The sequence below is a fragment of the Chrysemys picta genome, unplaced genomic scaffold (assembly GCF_011386835.1).
Source record: "Chrysemys picta bellii isolate R12L10 unplaced genomic scaffold, ASM1138683v2 scaf529, whole genome shotgun sequence".
Taxonomy (NCBI): domain Eukaryota; kingdom Metazoa; phylum Chordata; order Testudines; family Emydidae; genus Chrysemys; species Chrysemys picta.
Genome location: NW_027053236.1, coordinates 1 through 16,667, shown reverse-complemented (window position 1 = coordinate 16,667; position 16,667 = coordinate 1). Strand labels below are relative to the sequence as shown.

Below are 16,667 nucleotides of genomic sequence, written 5' to 3'. Positions count from 1 at the left end.
CGGCCTCTGTATGAGATAGCTAATGTGACAGTGAATTTTAAAAAAGTCTCCAGATGTGATCCCTGGTAAGCCTGACTTCAGTACCAGGCAAATTGTTGAAACTATAGGAAAGAACAGAATTATCAGACACGTCGGTGAACACAATTTGTTGGGGCAGAGTCAACATGGCTTTTGTAAAAGGAAATCATGCTTCACCAATCTACTAGAATTCTTTGAAGGGGTCAACAAGAATGTGGAGAAGGGTGATCCAGTAGATATAGTGTCCTTGGACTCCTTTGACAGGGTCCCTCACCAAAGGCTCTTAACCAAAGGAAGATGTCATGGGATAAGAGGGAAGGTTCTCTCATGGGTCAGTGGTTAAAAGATAGGAAGCAAAGGACAGGAATAAATGGTCAGTTTTCACAGTGCTGAGAGGTAAACAGCAGGGTCCCCCCCAAGGATCTGTGTTGAGACCAGTGTAGTTCAACATAGTCATAAATGATCCAGAAAAAGGGGTAACCAGTGAGGTGGCAAAATTTGCAGATGATACAAAATGACTCAAGATCGTTAAATCCAAAGCAGACTGCGAAGAGCTACAAAGGGATGTCACAAAACTGGGGGACTGGACAACAAAATGGCAGATGAAATTCAATGTTGATAAATGCAAAGTAATGCACATTGGAAATCATATCCCAACTATATATACAAAATTATGGGGTTTAAATTACCACTCAAGAAAGGTTTCAGAGTAGCAGCCGTGTTAGTCTGTATCCGCAAAAAGAAGAACAGGAGTACTTGTGGCACCTTAGAGACTAACAAATTTATTAGAGCATAAGCTTTTGTGGACTACAGCCCACTTCTTCGGATGCAGAAAGAGATTTTGGAGTCATCGTAAATAGTTCTCTGAAAACATCCACTCAACGTGCAGTGGCAGTTAAAAAAGCAAACAGAATGTTGGGAACCATTAGGAAAGGGATAGATAATAAAACAGAAAAATATCATAATGTCTCTATATAAATCCATGGTGCGCCCACACCTTGAATACTGCGTGCAGTTCTGGTCGCCCCATCTCAAAACAGATATACCAGAATTGTAAAAGGTGCAGAGAAGGGCGACAAAAATGATTAGGGGGATGGAACAGCTTCCATATGAGGAAGGATGAAAAAGACTGGGGGCAAGTCTACACTTCAAACACTGTATCGCCTGTCGGAGAATAACAGAGTTCTCACTCTTTTGGTTGGGTACAGCACACGCCGTAGCTGCACTGGCGCTGTAGCATTTAAGTGAAGATGTTCCTATGCCAACAAGCTCTTAATCCACCTCCCGGAGAGGCGCTAGCTAGGTCAGTGGGAGAGGTGCTCCTGCGACAGGGGTGTGGATTTTTCACACCCCTGAGCAATGTCGTTATAACAATATAGGTCTGTAGTATAGACCTGGGACCATTTAGTTTAGATAAGAGATGACTAACGGGGGATATGATAGAGGTCTATAAAATCATGACTGGTGTGAAGAAAGTGAATAGGAAAGTGTTATTTACCCCTGCACATAACACGAGAACTACGGGTCACTTTATGAAATGAATAGGCAGCAAGTTAAAAACGAACAGAAGAAGGTATCTCTGCACACAATGCACAGACAACCTGTGGAAATTGTTGCCGTGGGATGTTGTGAAGGCTAAAAGTATAATTGGGTTCAAGATAATCAGGGCATGCAAACCCATACTCTGCATGTCCCTAAACCTCTGACTACCAGAAGCTGGGACTAGATGTCAGGGGATGGATCACTCAAAATTTCCCTGTTCAGTTCATTCCCTCTGAAGCATGAGGTACTGGCCACTATCAGAAGACACAATACTGGGCTAGATGAACCATTGTTCTGAGTCAGTATGTCCATTCTTATGTGAGTTATGAAGAGTAGCATATAGATAGGGGAAGCTAAAGACATCAGGGGAAACTCCATGGCTTGCAGGACTAAGGATAATAAGGAGGTTTTTTTTAAAAAGTGATTTAGGAACAAAAGAAATCTTAGCAGTGGTGTAGGCTCATTACTAGATGGAGACTCTTTAAAAGGTTGCAGAAAAGGCAGAAGTGTTCAAGAAATATGTTTTCCATGTTTGGAAACCCCATGTTAGTGTATTTAGGAAGGACAAGGGTCTCCATGGCTCTTACATTTTAGCTGCAGCATGAAGGAGTAGAGGTGGTAAAATGCCTCCATAGACGATCGGCAGATCTCCTGCTCCGGATGGCACAGAGTGACACACGCCACCAGCTGGCCCAGGACTCTGAACTCCTCCGCTTCCTGATGGAGAGAGGGCGCAAAGGGAGTCACTCGCCCCTGCAGGCCTAGCGCAGCGTGTCCCCCTGGCATTGCCCTAGCAATGGGTTAGAACTGGGGGAGGCAGAGCCCAGTGCAGAGAGACTGGGGACAAGGAGAGCAGGAGGAGCCGTGGGGCCCATCACCAGGGGCTGAGGAAAGCTCAGCAGGGACGGGGAAATCTGGTCAGCAAAGTCAGCAAACCTTGCTCCCGAGTGGGGACCCGGGTAACGAATGAACTAACGTCCAGTCTCCATCTCAAGGGCAAGCGCCTAATCCCAGCCCCTTCTCCCACCCCCCACCCTCCATTGACCTCAGGCCCAGGAGCTTGGGGTCACCTTGGACTCCTCTGCTCTGCATCCCGCCTCTCTCACTCCATCCTGGAGTTCCCCAGAGTCCTCCCTTCCTGCGCCATCCCCAGCCTGCCGGCTCTCTCCCGCCGGCTCTCTACTGCAGCCTTGTCCTCTCATCTCCCCCTCCTGCCAGACCTTCCCTTGCCCCTCCTGCAGCACCTGCGCTGGCTCCCTGCTCTTCCCCACCTCGCACCAAACCCCTTGCCCTCCTCTCCAGGGGTCTGCACAGCCTCCCCACACCCACTCCCCAGTGCTCTGGCTCCTTTGGTCCCTCCCATCCCTTTCGGTGTGTCCCCTCCCACCTCCCTCCTTCTGTTCAGCCTCTGGGGGCACATCATCCAAACGCCCCCCTCCAGCTGCCGAAGGGGAGGCCTTGACACAGGGGGGATGGAGCAGCTGGAGCAGCTAAATGGCCCTGAGCACCCAGAGCAGGGGGCGTTCTTCTGGCAGCCTGGCAGGAGCTGATGCCAAAGCATCCCACAGGCAACTGACAAAGGGGGTGAACAGACACCTGGGTTCAGAGGCTGCTCTCAGGGCCATCCTGTGTAAATGCACTGACCCTGTGGAGCAGACTTTGGTGCTAGGGGAACAGCGGGGAGAGTCCTTGGAGACAGAATTATGGGGCTCGACCCAAAGCCCACTGGAGTCAGAGGACAGACCCATCGACATCAGTGCTCGGTAGATTGGACTCCTACCGAGGATCTTGCTGAGTCACTATTCTAGGCCCGGGTTTTCCCTGCCAGGGAGCGCTGCACCGCGAGGCTGCTCAGTGCAGTTAGGAGGCGGCCAGGGTCACAGGCTGCTCACCTTGCATTCAGGTTGACAAGCCATGAATTTCATCAGGCAGGTGATCCTTTCCACTGCCCTTCCGCCGCCCATGCACCTCCTTGGATGCGGTCCAGGGGAGCAGGGCCTGAGAGAAACAAATTGGGACAAATTGCTGAGGAGAAGTACCAAAAAATAGCACAAGCACATAGGGAGAAGATCAGAAAGCTGAAGGCAAAAATGAGTTCTAACTGGCAAGGGACATAAAAGACAATCAGAAGCAGCTCTATAAATGCATTCGGAGCAAGAGAAAGACAAAGGAAAGTGAGGGGCCACTACTCAGCAGGGAAGGAGAGCAAATAATGGATGACACAGACAAAGCCAAGGTGTTTAATGCCTTTTTTGCTTCAGTTTTCACTAAAAAGGTTAATGGCAACTAGATGCTTAACACAATATTAACAACGAGGGGGAAGGAATACAGGCCAGACTCGGGAGAGAACAGGTAAAAGACAATTTAGGACAGTTAGATGAATTCAAGCTGGCAGAGCCACATGATATTCACCCTAGATGGAGCTAGGCAAAGCAATCTCTGAACCGTTAGGAGGGCTGAGGTCCCAGAGGACTGGAGAAGGGCAGACACAGAACCTATCTTCAAAAAGGGGAACGAGGAGGCCTCAAGGAATTATAGACCTGTCAGCCTAACTTTGGTACCCAGAAAGATACTGAACAACTTATTAAACAGTTTGTAAGAACCTAGAGGAGATAATAGGGTGATAAGGAAGAGCACCATGGATTTGTCCAGAACAAACCATGCCAAACAAAGCTAATTTCCTTCTTTGACAGGGTTACTTGCCTAGTGGATGGAAGGAGGCAGTATATGATGATGTATATGAAGTTTAGTAAGGCTTTTGACACAGTTCCACAAGACATTCTCAGAAGCCAACTAAGCCAGTATGATCCAGATGAGATTACTATAAAGTGGGTGCACAACTGATGGAAAGACCATACTCAAAGAGGAGTTATCACTGACTCGCTGGCAAAGTGGAAGGGTGTCTCAAGTGGGGTTCCCCAGGGGTGTGCCTGGGTCCAGTACTAGTCAATATTTTCATTAGAACTTGGTTAACGGAGAGGAGAGTATGCTTGTAAAGTTTGCAGATGACACCAAACTGGGAAGGGTTGCAAGCACTTTGGAGGACAGATTAGAATTCAAAATGAGCTTGCTAAATTGGAGAGTTGGTCTCAAGTCAACAAGATGAAATTCAGTCAAAACAAATGTGACGTAACGCACTTAGGAAGGAAAAATCAAATGCATAAAAACAAAGTGAGGGATAACTGGCTAGGTGGCAGTACTGCAGAAAAGGATCTGGGGGTTATCATGGGTCTCACACTGAATAGGAATCAACAGTGTGATGCTGTTGTGAAAAAGGGAAATGTCATTCTGAGGTGTATTAGCTTGTAGCACTGTGTCCAGTTCTGGGCACCACGCTTTAAGAAAGATGTGAACAAACTGGGGCCAGTCCAGAGGACAGCGACAAAAGTGCTCAGCGGTTTAGAAAACCTGACCTGTGAAGAAAGGTTGAACAAACTGGGCATTTTCGTCTTGAGAAGACGGAGGGGGCACCTGGTAACAGTCTTCAAATACGTTAAGGGCTGTTATACAGAGGATGGTGACAAATTATTCTCCATGTCCCCTGAAGGTAGGACAAGAAGTAATGGGCTTAATCTGCAGCAAGGGAGATTTAGGTTAAATATTAGGAAAAAGTCTAAGGGTGGCTAAGCACTGGAACAGGTGACCTAGGGAAGTGGTGGACTCCCCATCACGGAGGTTTTAAAAAACAGGCTGGACAAACACTCATCAGGGACGGTCTAGGAATGCTTGGCCCTGCCTCAGTGCAGGGGGTGGAGTAGATGACCTCTTGAGATCCCTTCCAGCCCTGCACTTCTGTGTTCCCTCTTCCCAGGCTCTGGAATCGAGGAGACCGAATCTCTGTCAAGGACATTTCCCTCTTTTTGGAGCACAAACCACCCACAGAATCTACTTCCTGTGGCCCCAGAACTAGAACGTTGGGGGAATCTCGCTCTGGGCTCTGGCCAGGTTGGTGGGGCCCATGGTGAACACAAATGAATGCCAGGGTCAGATGGGGGCTCAGTGGAAAACACGACAGATCCTGCACTCCTCCACCCCCACCCCGTGCAGACGTTTTTCAGATATAGCGGGGGCACTTGGCCCTCCAGCCCAAGAACCTTTGTATAGAACGTACTTTGAGGAGCCAAAGGCACCAGGGGGGGAGGGGAAGAGGAGGGGGAGTGTCCCATGCTTGTGATTAAATGGAGTCTTGGTCCCTGAGCCCCACCCCAGCTACAGGACTAGTCCCCTTCCTGCCCCCACGCCTCCAGACCTCCAAGATCTTCTCCACCACCAGAAGTCTGGGCTCCTGATTCTCACACGCCAAGGCCGTCAGCATCTGATCCATGGCTCTCAGAGTCTGTGTGCAGAGCAGAGGAGACACCAGAGCAAGTGGCGTTACCCAGCCAGGAGATGAACCAAGGCCCTGGCATGTGACACCCCCCAGGCCACGGCAGCACCTGGTATTCCAGCTCACCCACTCACTTGTACCCACAGGGGACCTACTGCAAACTCCTGGCAACAGGACACCACCTGCCTTTGCTGTCCCCAGAAAGGCCACTGCATGGAGTCTAACCCACTGGAAGAGTCAGAAAGGACTGCACATTTGGAGGGGAGATTTCCAGCCAAGCTTCGGTTCCTCTGGCCTGTGTGCGTCTGAAGCAGCCAATCACAGGCCTGTGCCCCCCGCCACGCACTGGGGATGAATGTGCTTGTGAAGGGAGTGTCTGTTCCCCACTAATTGTCGGTGCATGTGAAGGAGAAATGCCTACTACTGCTACCCTATGAGGGAGTTACTCCTTTATCTGCAGTGGTGGGGCCTGTGCTTTGGTGCTGCAGGTCCTGAGCTGAAGTCCTGCCGAGGAGCTGTGATTATTATACTCATGTGCCAGTGCCAGGTTACCCGGGGGACAGGTACACGAGAGACCGGCAGGATTCCCACTTGGTTTCGGGTGGCTCTGCGTGGCCGGTTTGGGGCTTACCTTGGTGTAGAGAGCAGCCTCCTCGCCCTGCATGGTCTCTGCTGGAGGCAGGGAGAAGACGCTGGAGAAGCAGGCTGTGAGCAGGCTGGATCGTTCCAGGTCCTGCAGCGGTGGCTTCACTCTGCTAAGAGAAGAAACACGTGCGGATTGGAGGGCTGAGGCGGGACTGACGCGCTAATGTTGGCGTCAGGCTCCCAGGACATGGAAACACCTGAGGGGGCTCCAACTGGTGGGTGGCAGACGAGAACAGGTCAGGGGGCGGTGGAGGGAGCTGGTGCTGCCTTCTCTCATACCAACAGGCAGGGACTTAGTGCAGTCTGCAGCTGTCTGCTGTGACCCCACCAGGACTCACCAGCTGGGGCAGAGAGCACTGCGCTTCACCGAGAAATGACATCCCACAAACGGCACGGACGGGAGACTAGAGCCTGCTGGCACCAAAGTGCCTCTGAACCAAGTGGCCACAGTGCAAAGGAGCCTGCCAGTCCTGTCCCGCTGGGGGCAAAGAGACTCTTCCACCACAGCTGTCTGCACTGCGGCTGCACAGTCCAGGCCAGCAGAGAGATGCTGCATCAGCCCGCAGCAGGGCAGAATCCAGGCAGGGATCCAAGCCCTGCCCCTTGCCCAGGGCTCTCAGCCTGCTGGACAGGGCACCCAGCTGTGTGCAGGGGGGGAGGAAGGTGGAGACAGCCCAGACAGCATTAACCTCTTCACCCCCACTGCCAGAGCATGGCCCCAGCACATGCAATGAGGTGCCAGGTGACTACTTGCCCCCTGCAGGACAGAGCCACGCCCCTCGTGGCAGGTGGCAGCTACGCCCACTGCTGACGCAAATCACCCCCCTCCGCCCCAGCAGAGACGGGATCGTGGCCAATGCCGTCCCCTGCCCCGCTGTCAGGAAGCCAGTGCCCAGTGGGGAGAGCCGCTCCAGCGCCTGCCCCACCTCCCCCTCCCATTCCTGGGGAACCTATTGAGCCACCAGCGAGAGCCCAGCTCCAGCCCGCAGCATCTGCCACCTCCGGACGCCTGATGGGCAGGCTTCTGGGCAGCTCAGAGCAGGGCACCAGCGGCGCTGAGAGAGAGCCCCCCATGGCACAGGCAGTGCCACGGGCCAGGGCTCGGCCTGCCCAACTTCTCAGCCACAGGGGGTCGCTGAGCTGCCGGTGTGACGCAGCTGGCACAGCTGGCAGTGACTCCGGTCACTCCCCTCCAGCAGCACCCAACTGCCCCTCCCCCCAGAGCCATCTCCTGCGGGGTCCCAGAGGGGACCAGTCCTAACCCCCTCACTCCCTCCCCCACATCTTCCTAAGGCCACGTGGAGAGGTCGCCAGGCACCGAAGGATCCTCCACCATCTACCCACTGGTGCCAGCCCACATGCACCAGCACCATCACCTGCTGCCACGTGCCCGGCGGAATCAGAAGATGGGGGAGGAGCAGAGGGGGGAATGCCCTGGAGAACTGGCCATGCCAAGAGGCTGGCGTGTCTGGCTGCACACAGCACTGGCTGGGCCGGGCAGGCTGGGTACCTCATCTCCATGATGGTGAGCATCGCTTGCTGACGCACCATGTCGGTCAGGGAGTCGACGGACTCGTGCTGAAGCATCTCCTGGGGAGACAATGTGGGGAAATGCCAGCCAGGCTCCAAGCTCCTTCAAGGCTCCGACTGGGGAGCAAAGCGCAGGGCCTGCAACATGTGGGCTCGGCAGCCATGTCGTCCTACTGTGGACTTGATGGTGTGCAGGGCTCCAGCCGGGGAGCGCAGTGCAGGGCCTGTGGTCAGTGCCCCAGTGTCACGCGCCAGTGCACTGAAAGGCTCCATCAGCATTAGCACCCAGGGACACCACCTGAGATCAGGCCCCCTTGTGCCCGGTGCTGCACACACACAGTGAGAGCCAGTCCCTGCCCCAGAGAACTCACGAGCTAACTAGAAGAGACAAGGCATGGAAGGGAAACTGAGGCACAGAGGGGGAAGTGACTTGCCCAAAGTCTTACTGCAGAACTGGGAGTAGAACCCAGGTGTGCTGAGCCCCAGCCCACTGGACCACCCACCAGCCCACGCTGTCCCACGTTCAGGGAAGGGAGGTGAGCTCTGGAAAGCTTTCTGCAGTGCTGGAGAGCAAAGACTTGCCAAATCTATGGAGCAGATTTGTTGCTAGTTCCCTAGTGGGCACTGACTGCAGAGTGTTGGGGCTCTGGGCAGGGAGACTGGCGTATACAAAGCGACCCGGTGACTTGGGAAGCTGGGTGCAAGGGAACAATCTACATTTCCATACAGTTCTATGTTTAGGAACAAAGAATGCAGGCCACACTCACAGCATGGGGGGCTCTAACCTGGGAAGCGGTGACTCTGGAAAAGACTTGGCAGTCAGGGTAATCAGCTGCCCATGAGCGCCCAGTGTGACGCTGGGGCCAAAAGGGCTAATGCCATCCTGGGATGTAGAAACAGGGCAAACTCCAGTTGTTAGAGAGGTTATTTTCCCTCTGTATTTGGCACTGGTGCGACCGCTGCTGGGATCCTGTGTCCAGGTCCGGTGCCCACAATTCAAGGAGAATGTTGATAAATTGGAGAAGGGTCAGAGAAGAGCCACAAGAGTGATTGGAGGATTGGGAAACATGCCTGACAGTGAGAGACTCAAGGAGCTCAATTAGTTCAGCTGAACGAAGGGAAGGTTACAGGGTGACTTGATGACAGTCTGTAAGTACCTACACGGGGAGCAAATATTTGATAATGGGCTCTTCAGTCTAACAGACAAACGTCTAACACGATCCAATGATTGGTAGCTCAAGTTAGACAAATCTGCAGAGATCTCCAGGCCAATCACTAAACCCGCCAGGTAACACAGCCCCAGTGTGTGTTTTACTCACCGTTATCTTCTCCACTAGCAGGGCTTTGCGGTCCATATTTATTTCTGGGCTCCATGCCACGATGTGTATGACGAGGTTTAGGATGGAATTCAAAAAATTCATTTTCTGGGCCTCGTCCTACGCCCCGCAGAGATGAGACACAAACAGGAAGGTTAGCGTGGAAAGGAGCTGCCAGTGGGATAGATATTAGAAAGCTTCCCCCCAGTGCTGCTCAGGCTTTGATATGCCGAGTGGCAGAAGGCCATTCATCTGGTAACAGGAGTGACTATCTGGGGAGGGCAGGGCAGCTCTGTGTGAAACCGGACTAGAGAGGGAGCAGATCTCACGGGGTAGGTGTCCAAAGAGGAACTGCAACATGGGGGCTAGGCAGCCAGACAGTGTTACTGGGGGCTTGACAGAGTGGGAGGAACAGCTGGGTGGGACACCCTGACACCCCAATATTCGCCACTGTCATGTCATTAGGACATGTTTTGTACAAAGTACGTATTGTAAGGTATCATTCTAAAAGTCTTTATCTGCTAGACATTAATGTCTCATTGGATTGTATGTGCTATCGTTGTATGTGAAATTATGAAGTTCAGCTATGTCTGTGTTCCTGAAACACGTTGTGAGGTTCAAAACAGCCTTTCAGGTACAACAGTAAAAACGCCAAACAATGGCTTATTGAGGAAATGCACATAAGCAGCAGGGTTAGCCCAGGAACTGTCCACAATAGAAACCTCTCCGAGAGAACGCTACACAATGGGAACCGTTGGACCCAGGTCACAGCAAAAGAGTTTTCCAGCGGGTGGGAAGAGGAGATAAAAGGGGAACAATGACATCGGGGGGGGACCTCACGCTCCCTGCAATAAGACACATGGAAACACCTGAGGGACAAAGATTGAACTATGAGAAGTGATGGTGCCAGGCTGGAGAGAGATTCCTAGCCTGTGTAAGAAAACCTGGGAAATCCAAGCTGCAAAGCCAAGGCAGCTTGTCCCTTAAGAATCTGCCCACCTGTTTATCACTCAGGGTGAGAATTTGCTCATGTAGAGCCTATCTATCCAGTGTGGAAAGCTTAGTTTGCGTGTTGTGTTTATTTACTAATGCAATCTGCTTTGTACCGTTTGCTATCTCTTATAACCACTTACAAGCTACCTCTTGTAGTTAATAATCTTATTGCTTGTTTATACCATAACCCAGTTTGTGCAATTAGCAACTGGGGGGAGGGGCAAAGAGTTGTGCATACCTCTCTCCACATGGAGGGAGGGGGCGAATTTCATAAAACCTTTGGGTCTGTACTCCAAAGGAGGTGGGCACCAGAGTACTGGGACAAGCCCTTTCACCTGAGTCTTCCCAGAGCTGATCTCAGTGTCTGTGTCTTTCTGCAGCTGGGCGTGGCCCTGCCTGAGTGTATGGCTGGAAGAGGCTTGTGAGCCTAGCCCAGCAAGACGAGGTAAAGGGGGCCCAGGCTGGCAGAACAGGTGGGCTCGGTGGTAGCCCGGTACAGCAGGTGGCACCTCAAAGGGGGGCAACCCGTCACACTAGGGACTGTAACTCAAGACGGGACTTTTTAAAATGCTGTAGTTTAAACAGGAATTATTTGGGGGCAGGTCCCTGGCCTGTGTTATACAGGAGGTCACAGTGGTTCCGTCTGGCCTTAGAATCCATGCATCATCTGGAGAAGGGCAGATGTGCATGTGGACAGGGCACTAGCTGACAGGTCAGAGGAGGGCTCTTGGTACCTGGTCATTGCCCTTCAGAAAGGAGTCTATGCATTCCAGGGCCTCTCTCTCCTTCCAGTTGTGCCCCTTAAAGCAGGCGGTGCTACATGGCCATGGTGAATCTGATCAAAGACAGAGCAGTGGTAATACCTGGGTCTGCCAAGCTGCAGTCTGGGTGACAGAGATCTTAGAGAAAACCCTTGCCCCCACTCCCGCCCCAGCAGGGGAGCAGGGTCTGGCACAGCGATCCCTGGCTTCCCCACCTCTTTGCTGCCCAGCCCAGCAAAGACCCAGTCGGAGCCCTGGTTCCCAGCGGCCACCCCACTTCCCCGCCCAGCATGCAGGCTCAGTCTGGGGATTTGGGGAGCGCCACACCTGGAAGGAGGGACGATGTCAGGCCATGAGGGGTGTCCCCACTCTCCGGCCCATTGCTGGAGGGGGCGGAGGGACTGGGAGTGAATCGGTCTGGTCCTTGCAGCAGGAGAGAGAACTGCTGCCCAGTCTGCATGGGATATGGGGACCCAGGGCCTGCCCGTTCTGCTTGTTCTGACTGCCTCTCCTGCCACCAACAATCAGCCAGAGGCACTGGGCCCCCATCGTCAACACTCCCCCCAAATGCCCTGTGCTGCGACATGCGACAAAGGAGCCAACAGATGGGGCTGCAACATCAGGGAGCATCTTACGCTCTGGCCGGCGCCCTGCAATCCTAGGCTTTAACAACCCACCGTGCACCAAGCATCCCCTTCGACTGGTGGAAAACATCCTCCGACCCAGCAGCGTGACAGATCGGGGTGGGCGATTCAGTCAGTCTCCACCTGATGCTTCTGCCGCTATGCCCCGATCAGCTTTAGTGGCTGCAGCTGCTGCCAGCAGGAGGGGCCATTCCCCCCTGCCTGGGTTTTCCTGTCTCTCCATCTCGTGGCAACCCAGAGCAGTACAAGGTCTATGGAGTCTTCTCCCCACAATGACACCCTAGTCTTGCCCCCCCAACCCCCACAGGGGCCAAGTCCCACCCCAATGCAGGGCCATGGCCCCAGCCATTTTTGCAGCCCCCTCCGCCCACCCAGAAGGCGCCCACTCACCGGGATGGCGCGCACACTGCTGCTGCTGCCATTCCCTCCTCTGCCGACTCTTCCCTGGGGGAGGTTTTGTCTCCTCCCAGGCACGCCTGGGCTCTGGGCGGCCCTCCTCAGCCATCCTACAAGAAGCCAGGACAAGGCATTGCTTGTGAGTGACGAGAGGCGATTGCCCCGTTCAGCATCAGGGCCAGCCCAGTTATTTCTGTCCCACCAGCACCTACAGATGCCAGCTGAGCTCAGGGCCCTGTTGCACCAGGTGCTGCAGACAATCGCTGGGCTGGAGGGCTCAGACTCTAACTAGCCAAGGCAGCCAGCAGGGAAACAAGGGAAGGGATGTGCTCAAAGTCACCCAGGATTAGAACCCAGGTGTCTGAACTCCCAGGCCAGCAGCCCATCCCACAGGCCAAACGGCCTCCTCTGGGTCACTCCCACCTCTCCTTCTCCTGGTTCACAAGCTGCACAGCAGACAGGCTGGATCCAACCACTCAGGATTCTTCCTGCCCAATGAAATGACCCTGATCCCTTCCCCAAGGAATATTGGGGCCGTGGCAGTTCGCAGGTGGGCGAGGCCAGCGGGGTGGGGGAGGTGGGGCGGGCTCGTGAGCAGCAGGAGTTGCTCAGACACACCCGTGAAGGGGCAGGAGCAGAAGGCAGGAGAGCGGCAGGGAGGCTGGTACCTTCTCATGCAACCTCGGTGTGGCTGGCGATGCAATGGAAAAGCAGAGGCGGGCAAGAGAAGATTCTCCTACCTGGAGTCAGGAGTGGGCAGAAGCTGGCGTGTATATGGGCCACCCACTTTCTGCTGCCGTTGGCGGAGCTGAAATGGCTGGTTCAGCTTTCCCAGCGGCACGTGCCAGCTCTCGCTCTGCCAGAGCCAAGCCTGGCAGTGAGGGGATGAGGCTGTGCCAGCCAGCAGGGGGCGTGTCACAATGGGCAGGCGAGTCACAAGCCAGTCAATGTGTGACTGCCCAGCCATGGGCTGCCCCAGCCCAGACTAGTTCTGGCCTGGCCGGGGCTTTAGAGCCTCTCCTTCCCCACCGGGGTCATGGGAGGGACCTTCCGCTCCCCACAGTCACAGACTTTAGGCCGGAAGGGACCGCTCAGGTCATCTAGTCCCAGCTTCTGCGGACCCCAGGCCAGAGCCCCTCCCCGCGTCCATACAGCTGGAGCCGGGGGCGGGGGGAGGTCTCCAGATCCCCGAGTGGGAGAATCAGTTCCATCCCGGTTCCTCCTCCTTGTGACAGCGCAGAACAGGGGTTCCCGAACGCTCCCCTCCCCCAGCTCCCAGCCCACGCGGGCGGCTCTTTGTGCTTGCCCAAGCTGCTGGGCGCCTTGGCCGTAGGATGTAAAATGGCCCCATCTCTGCTTCCCCTCCCACCGCGGCAACAACACAGAAACTGCTTTCATAGCACCCCCCCGCCCCCGCCCAACTGAGTCTCAGGCCTTGCTAGCCGCTCAGTGCCATGGCAGCCCCAGGAGATGATTGCTGCGGGAGTCTCGGCTCAGGGGGAGGCAGTGACTCCTAGAAGCAGGGAGAGCAGCAGCACCATAGATCAGGGAGGTCTGGCAATGCCAGTGGCTGGCTGGAGTCTGACAGCCCAGGCACCCAGAGCAGACAGTCAAAGGCCAAACCCCTCTCACCACCAGTTCTGTAGCTCCCCCTTGCCTTTGGTCTGTCTTAGGCACCATCCTGGCCCTCATCCCCATGGCATCAGAGCACTGTCCAACCTCGATTGCATTTATTCTAACCTCCCCCTGCAGGGCAGGGCCTGGCTGCTACCTCCACTGAACAGACAGGAAACTGCAGCACAGAGGGAATAAGGGATTTGCCCGAGGCCACACAGAGCATCTGTGGCAGAGCTGGGAATTGACTATGGGTCTCCTGGGTCCCAGGCTGGCACCTTCTCTTCCAACCTCCTGCCCCCTTTGCCCCTGGTTCAGTGTGAGCTGTGAGAGCTCTCTGGGGCACAGGAGCTGGCTGGTGCCCAGATGGAACTACATTGCCTATTGCACATATCTCGCTTTTCCCAAACATTGAGTCTGCTGCTACAACCATACCAGGGCCCGCCAGGATCCTTGCAGCTGGTCAGTGCTAAGTTTTGAACTGTGCTAAGTAGGGAAGACAAACTAGATCTTCCATCACTAGCGCAGCTCTGTGTTACTGGGGACTCACTGCTGGCTCAACCCAACCAGCCCTCCTCACACGGAGCCTGTAAATCCTCCAGCCCTGCTGTTCTCCTTTGTATTTCGGCAGTGCCCAGAGGGCTCAGTCCCGGATCAGGGCCCTGCAGTGCTAGACATTGTACACACACAGCCCGATTCCCCCCACGCTTGGTCTCCTGAATGGCTCCTGCCCCAAGGAGGGACGGCTCTATTCCTCACCCAATGTCTCCTGCTGGCAGAGATGCTCTGAGAGACGTCTACGCTCTGGGTCTCTGGGCTTCCCGGGCTGGGAGGCAAGCGTGGCTGTCTCCGGGCGGTTCTGCTGACTCTCCAGCAGCTGCACTTCAGGTGTCCTAATGCAGCCCTAGTCCTCTCCAGTGCTCAGGGGCACTGTCCTGGCATCGGACTGTCCTGATAAATAGAACAATGGCTCCTGGCACCCTGAGAATTCCTGTTCCCCTGGCAACCTCAGTGCCATTTCCTATGGAAGTGATGGTGTCAGCAAAGGTGATGGAGGTGGTCAGGCCTAGTGGTTGGAGCTGGACTCAGGGGGCGGGGCAGGGCATGGGTGGAGCAAGGCTGGACGAGACCAGGGCTGGAGTAGGACTAGGAACAGGGCTGGAGCAGGCTCAACCTGTTGCCTATGTCAGGCAGGAGCGAGTTCCTGGCCCTGGAGTGATGTTGAACAGACTGAGCTGCTGCTGTGAGACTGATATACCTGCTCTGGGAGACACAAGGCCAGTTCCTGGCTTGTGGATTAGCTGGAGCCCAGCACAGGAGGGAATCAGCACCTTACAGATGGCTCCCGGGACGCTTGGCTCCCGGCCCTCTGGGTATTGACATGCCAGGTGCAGGGGGCAAGGTGCAGCGCCAGGGAGGAGATTGGGGAGGCAGGAGCACTGAGGTGGGGCTGAGCGGGCAGGTGCTGAGGAGCTGCGGCTGGCTGGCCAGCAGAGAGGAGGAGCAGCAGCTCGGCTCTGGAGGGCCCAGCTGCAGCTCCACACAGGGCGCTGCCAGAGCCTGGCAGGCGGCTGGCTGAAGTGGCACTTTGTGATCTGGCACGGGCGGGAGCTAGCTCCCCACATCTGAACGCTCCGCAGCGCCGGTGGATTCAGATCCAAACCAGGATCTGGCTCCAAATTCACAGCTGGCCCCTTCCCCCGATCTGGAGCAGCTCGCACCGTCTGGGGGTGGTTGATTTCACAAGAGAGGGGGCTTCCCACAGACTCTCCAACTCCCTCACTGTGATGAAGTGGGACTGTTCTTAATGTTTCCTCTGAATACTGTAGGGGTGCCTCAGCTTCCCCTATGCATTTCTTAAGTCTCTAGGTGGGGGGATAAAGGCCAGTGTGCATAAATGGCCAACACTCTGTCTCCTGGCAACTAATGGCCGGGCCCTTCCCCCCTGCAAGGGGATAGCTAAAGGTGTTGGAGAACAAAGAGATCAGGTGACCTCCTGGCCCGGGAAAGACACAAAGGCCAGGGAGAAGGGGCTGGAGAGTTTCAGTTTGGAGCTGGCTGGGGACGAGGAGTGAAGTGCAGATGTAGGTGTCTGGCTCACTGCCCCCCAAAATGGACCCAGCTGAGGGGTCCTGTTCTCTGTACCTACAAGCTGTTTTAGACCATGTTTCTATCATCTAATAAACCTCTGTTTTACTGGCTGGCTAAGAGTCACGTCTGACTGCGAAGTGGGGGTGCAGGACCCTCTGGCTTCTCCAGGACCCCACCTGGGCGGACTCGCTGTGGGAAATGCAAGGAGGGGCAGAGGATGCTGAATGCTCCAAGGTCAGACCCAGGAAGGTGAAAGCCCTTTGAGCTTCTGGCCCAGAAGACAGTCTGCTCACAGAGAGGAGACTTCACCAGAGTCCTGACTGGCTTCATAGGGAGCAGCTCCAGAGCATTGTCCGGGGACTCCATAACACACACCTCTCATGCTTCTTCCCATTTGCCTTTAATCACCCCCACATGGCCCATGTTGGCCACCAGCTACCTCCCTGTCTGGACCCTTACCTGGCCCCATCATGGCAGTGGCTGAGCATGCGGGTGTTGTTGTATTTAGTCTCTCAACCCCCCGCATGGAGCCCCTGCTCTCCCTAGTTTGCTGAGGCCCAGAGCGACAGGGACTCACCTGATCTCACACAGAAGACTTACAGCAGAGCTGGGAACTGAACACCGCTCTCCTGAATCCCAGCCCAATGCCTCATCTACCAGCCTGTGTCGCCTTCCTGTGCCCTGCCACCAGCCCCGCCAAACCCTCCTCCCTGTCTCCGTCCCCTCTGGGCTGGACTGGTGTGACCCCTTCTGTCTGGCCATCGCAGACTCCCTCCTGTGCGCATGCCGC

The 16,667-nt window shown here is 54.9% G+C and overlaps 1 protein-coding gene across 1 annotated transcript in view; it reads right to left on the bottom strand.

The window, feature by feature from the left end:
* Positions 1–12,651, bottom strand: part of LOC135978919 (maestro heat-like repeat-containing protein family member 7) — a 38,888-nt gene extending 26,237 nt beyond the window's left edge. The window contains exons 1-8 of the mRNA XM_065579622.1: positions 12,167–12,651; positions 11,106–11,206; positions 9,382–9,498; positions 8,043–8,122; positions 6,519–6,642; positions 5,802–5,896; positions 3,453–3,558; positions 2,148–2,277 (exon numbers count right to left, since the gene is read on the bottom strand). Coding sequence (XP_065435694.1) covers positions 2,148–2,277; positions 3,453–3,558; positions 5,802–5,896; positions 6,519–6,642; positions 8,043–8,122; positions 9,382–9,498; positions 11,106–11,206; positions 12,167–12,281 — 868 coding nt within the window. The 5' untranslated portion in view covers positions 12,282–12,651. The remainder of the gene's footprint in view (positions 1–2,147; positions 2,278–3,452; positions 3,559–5,801; positions 5,897–6,518; positions 6,643–8,042; positions 8,123–9,381; positions 9,499–11,105; positions 11,207–12,166) is intronic.
* Between the last annotated feature and the right edge of the window lie 4,016 nt (positions 12,652–16,667).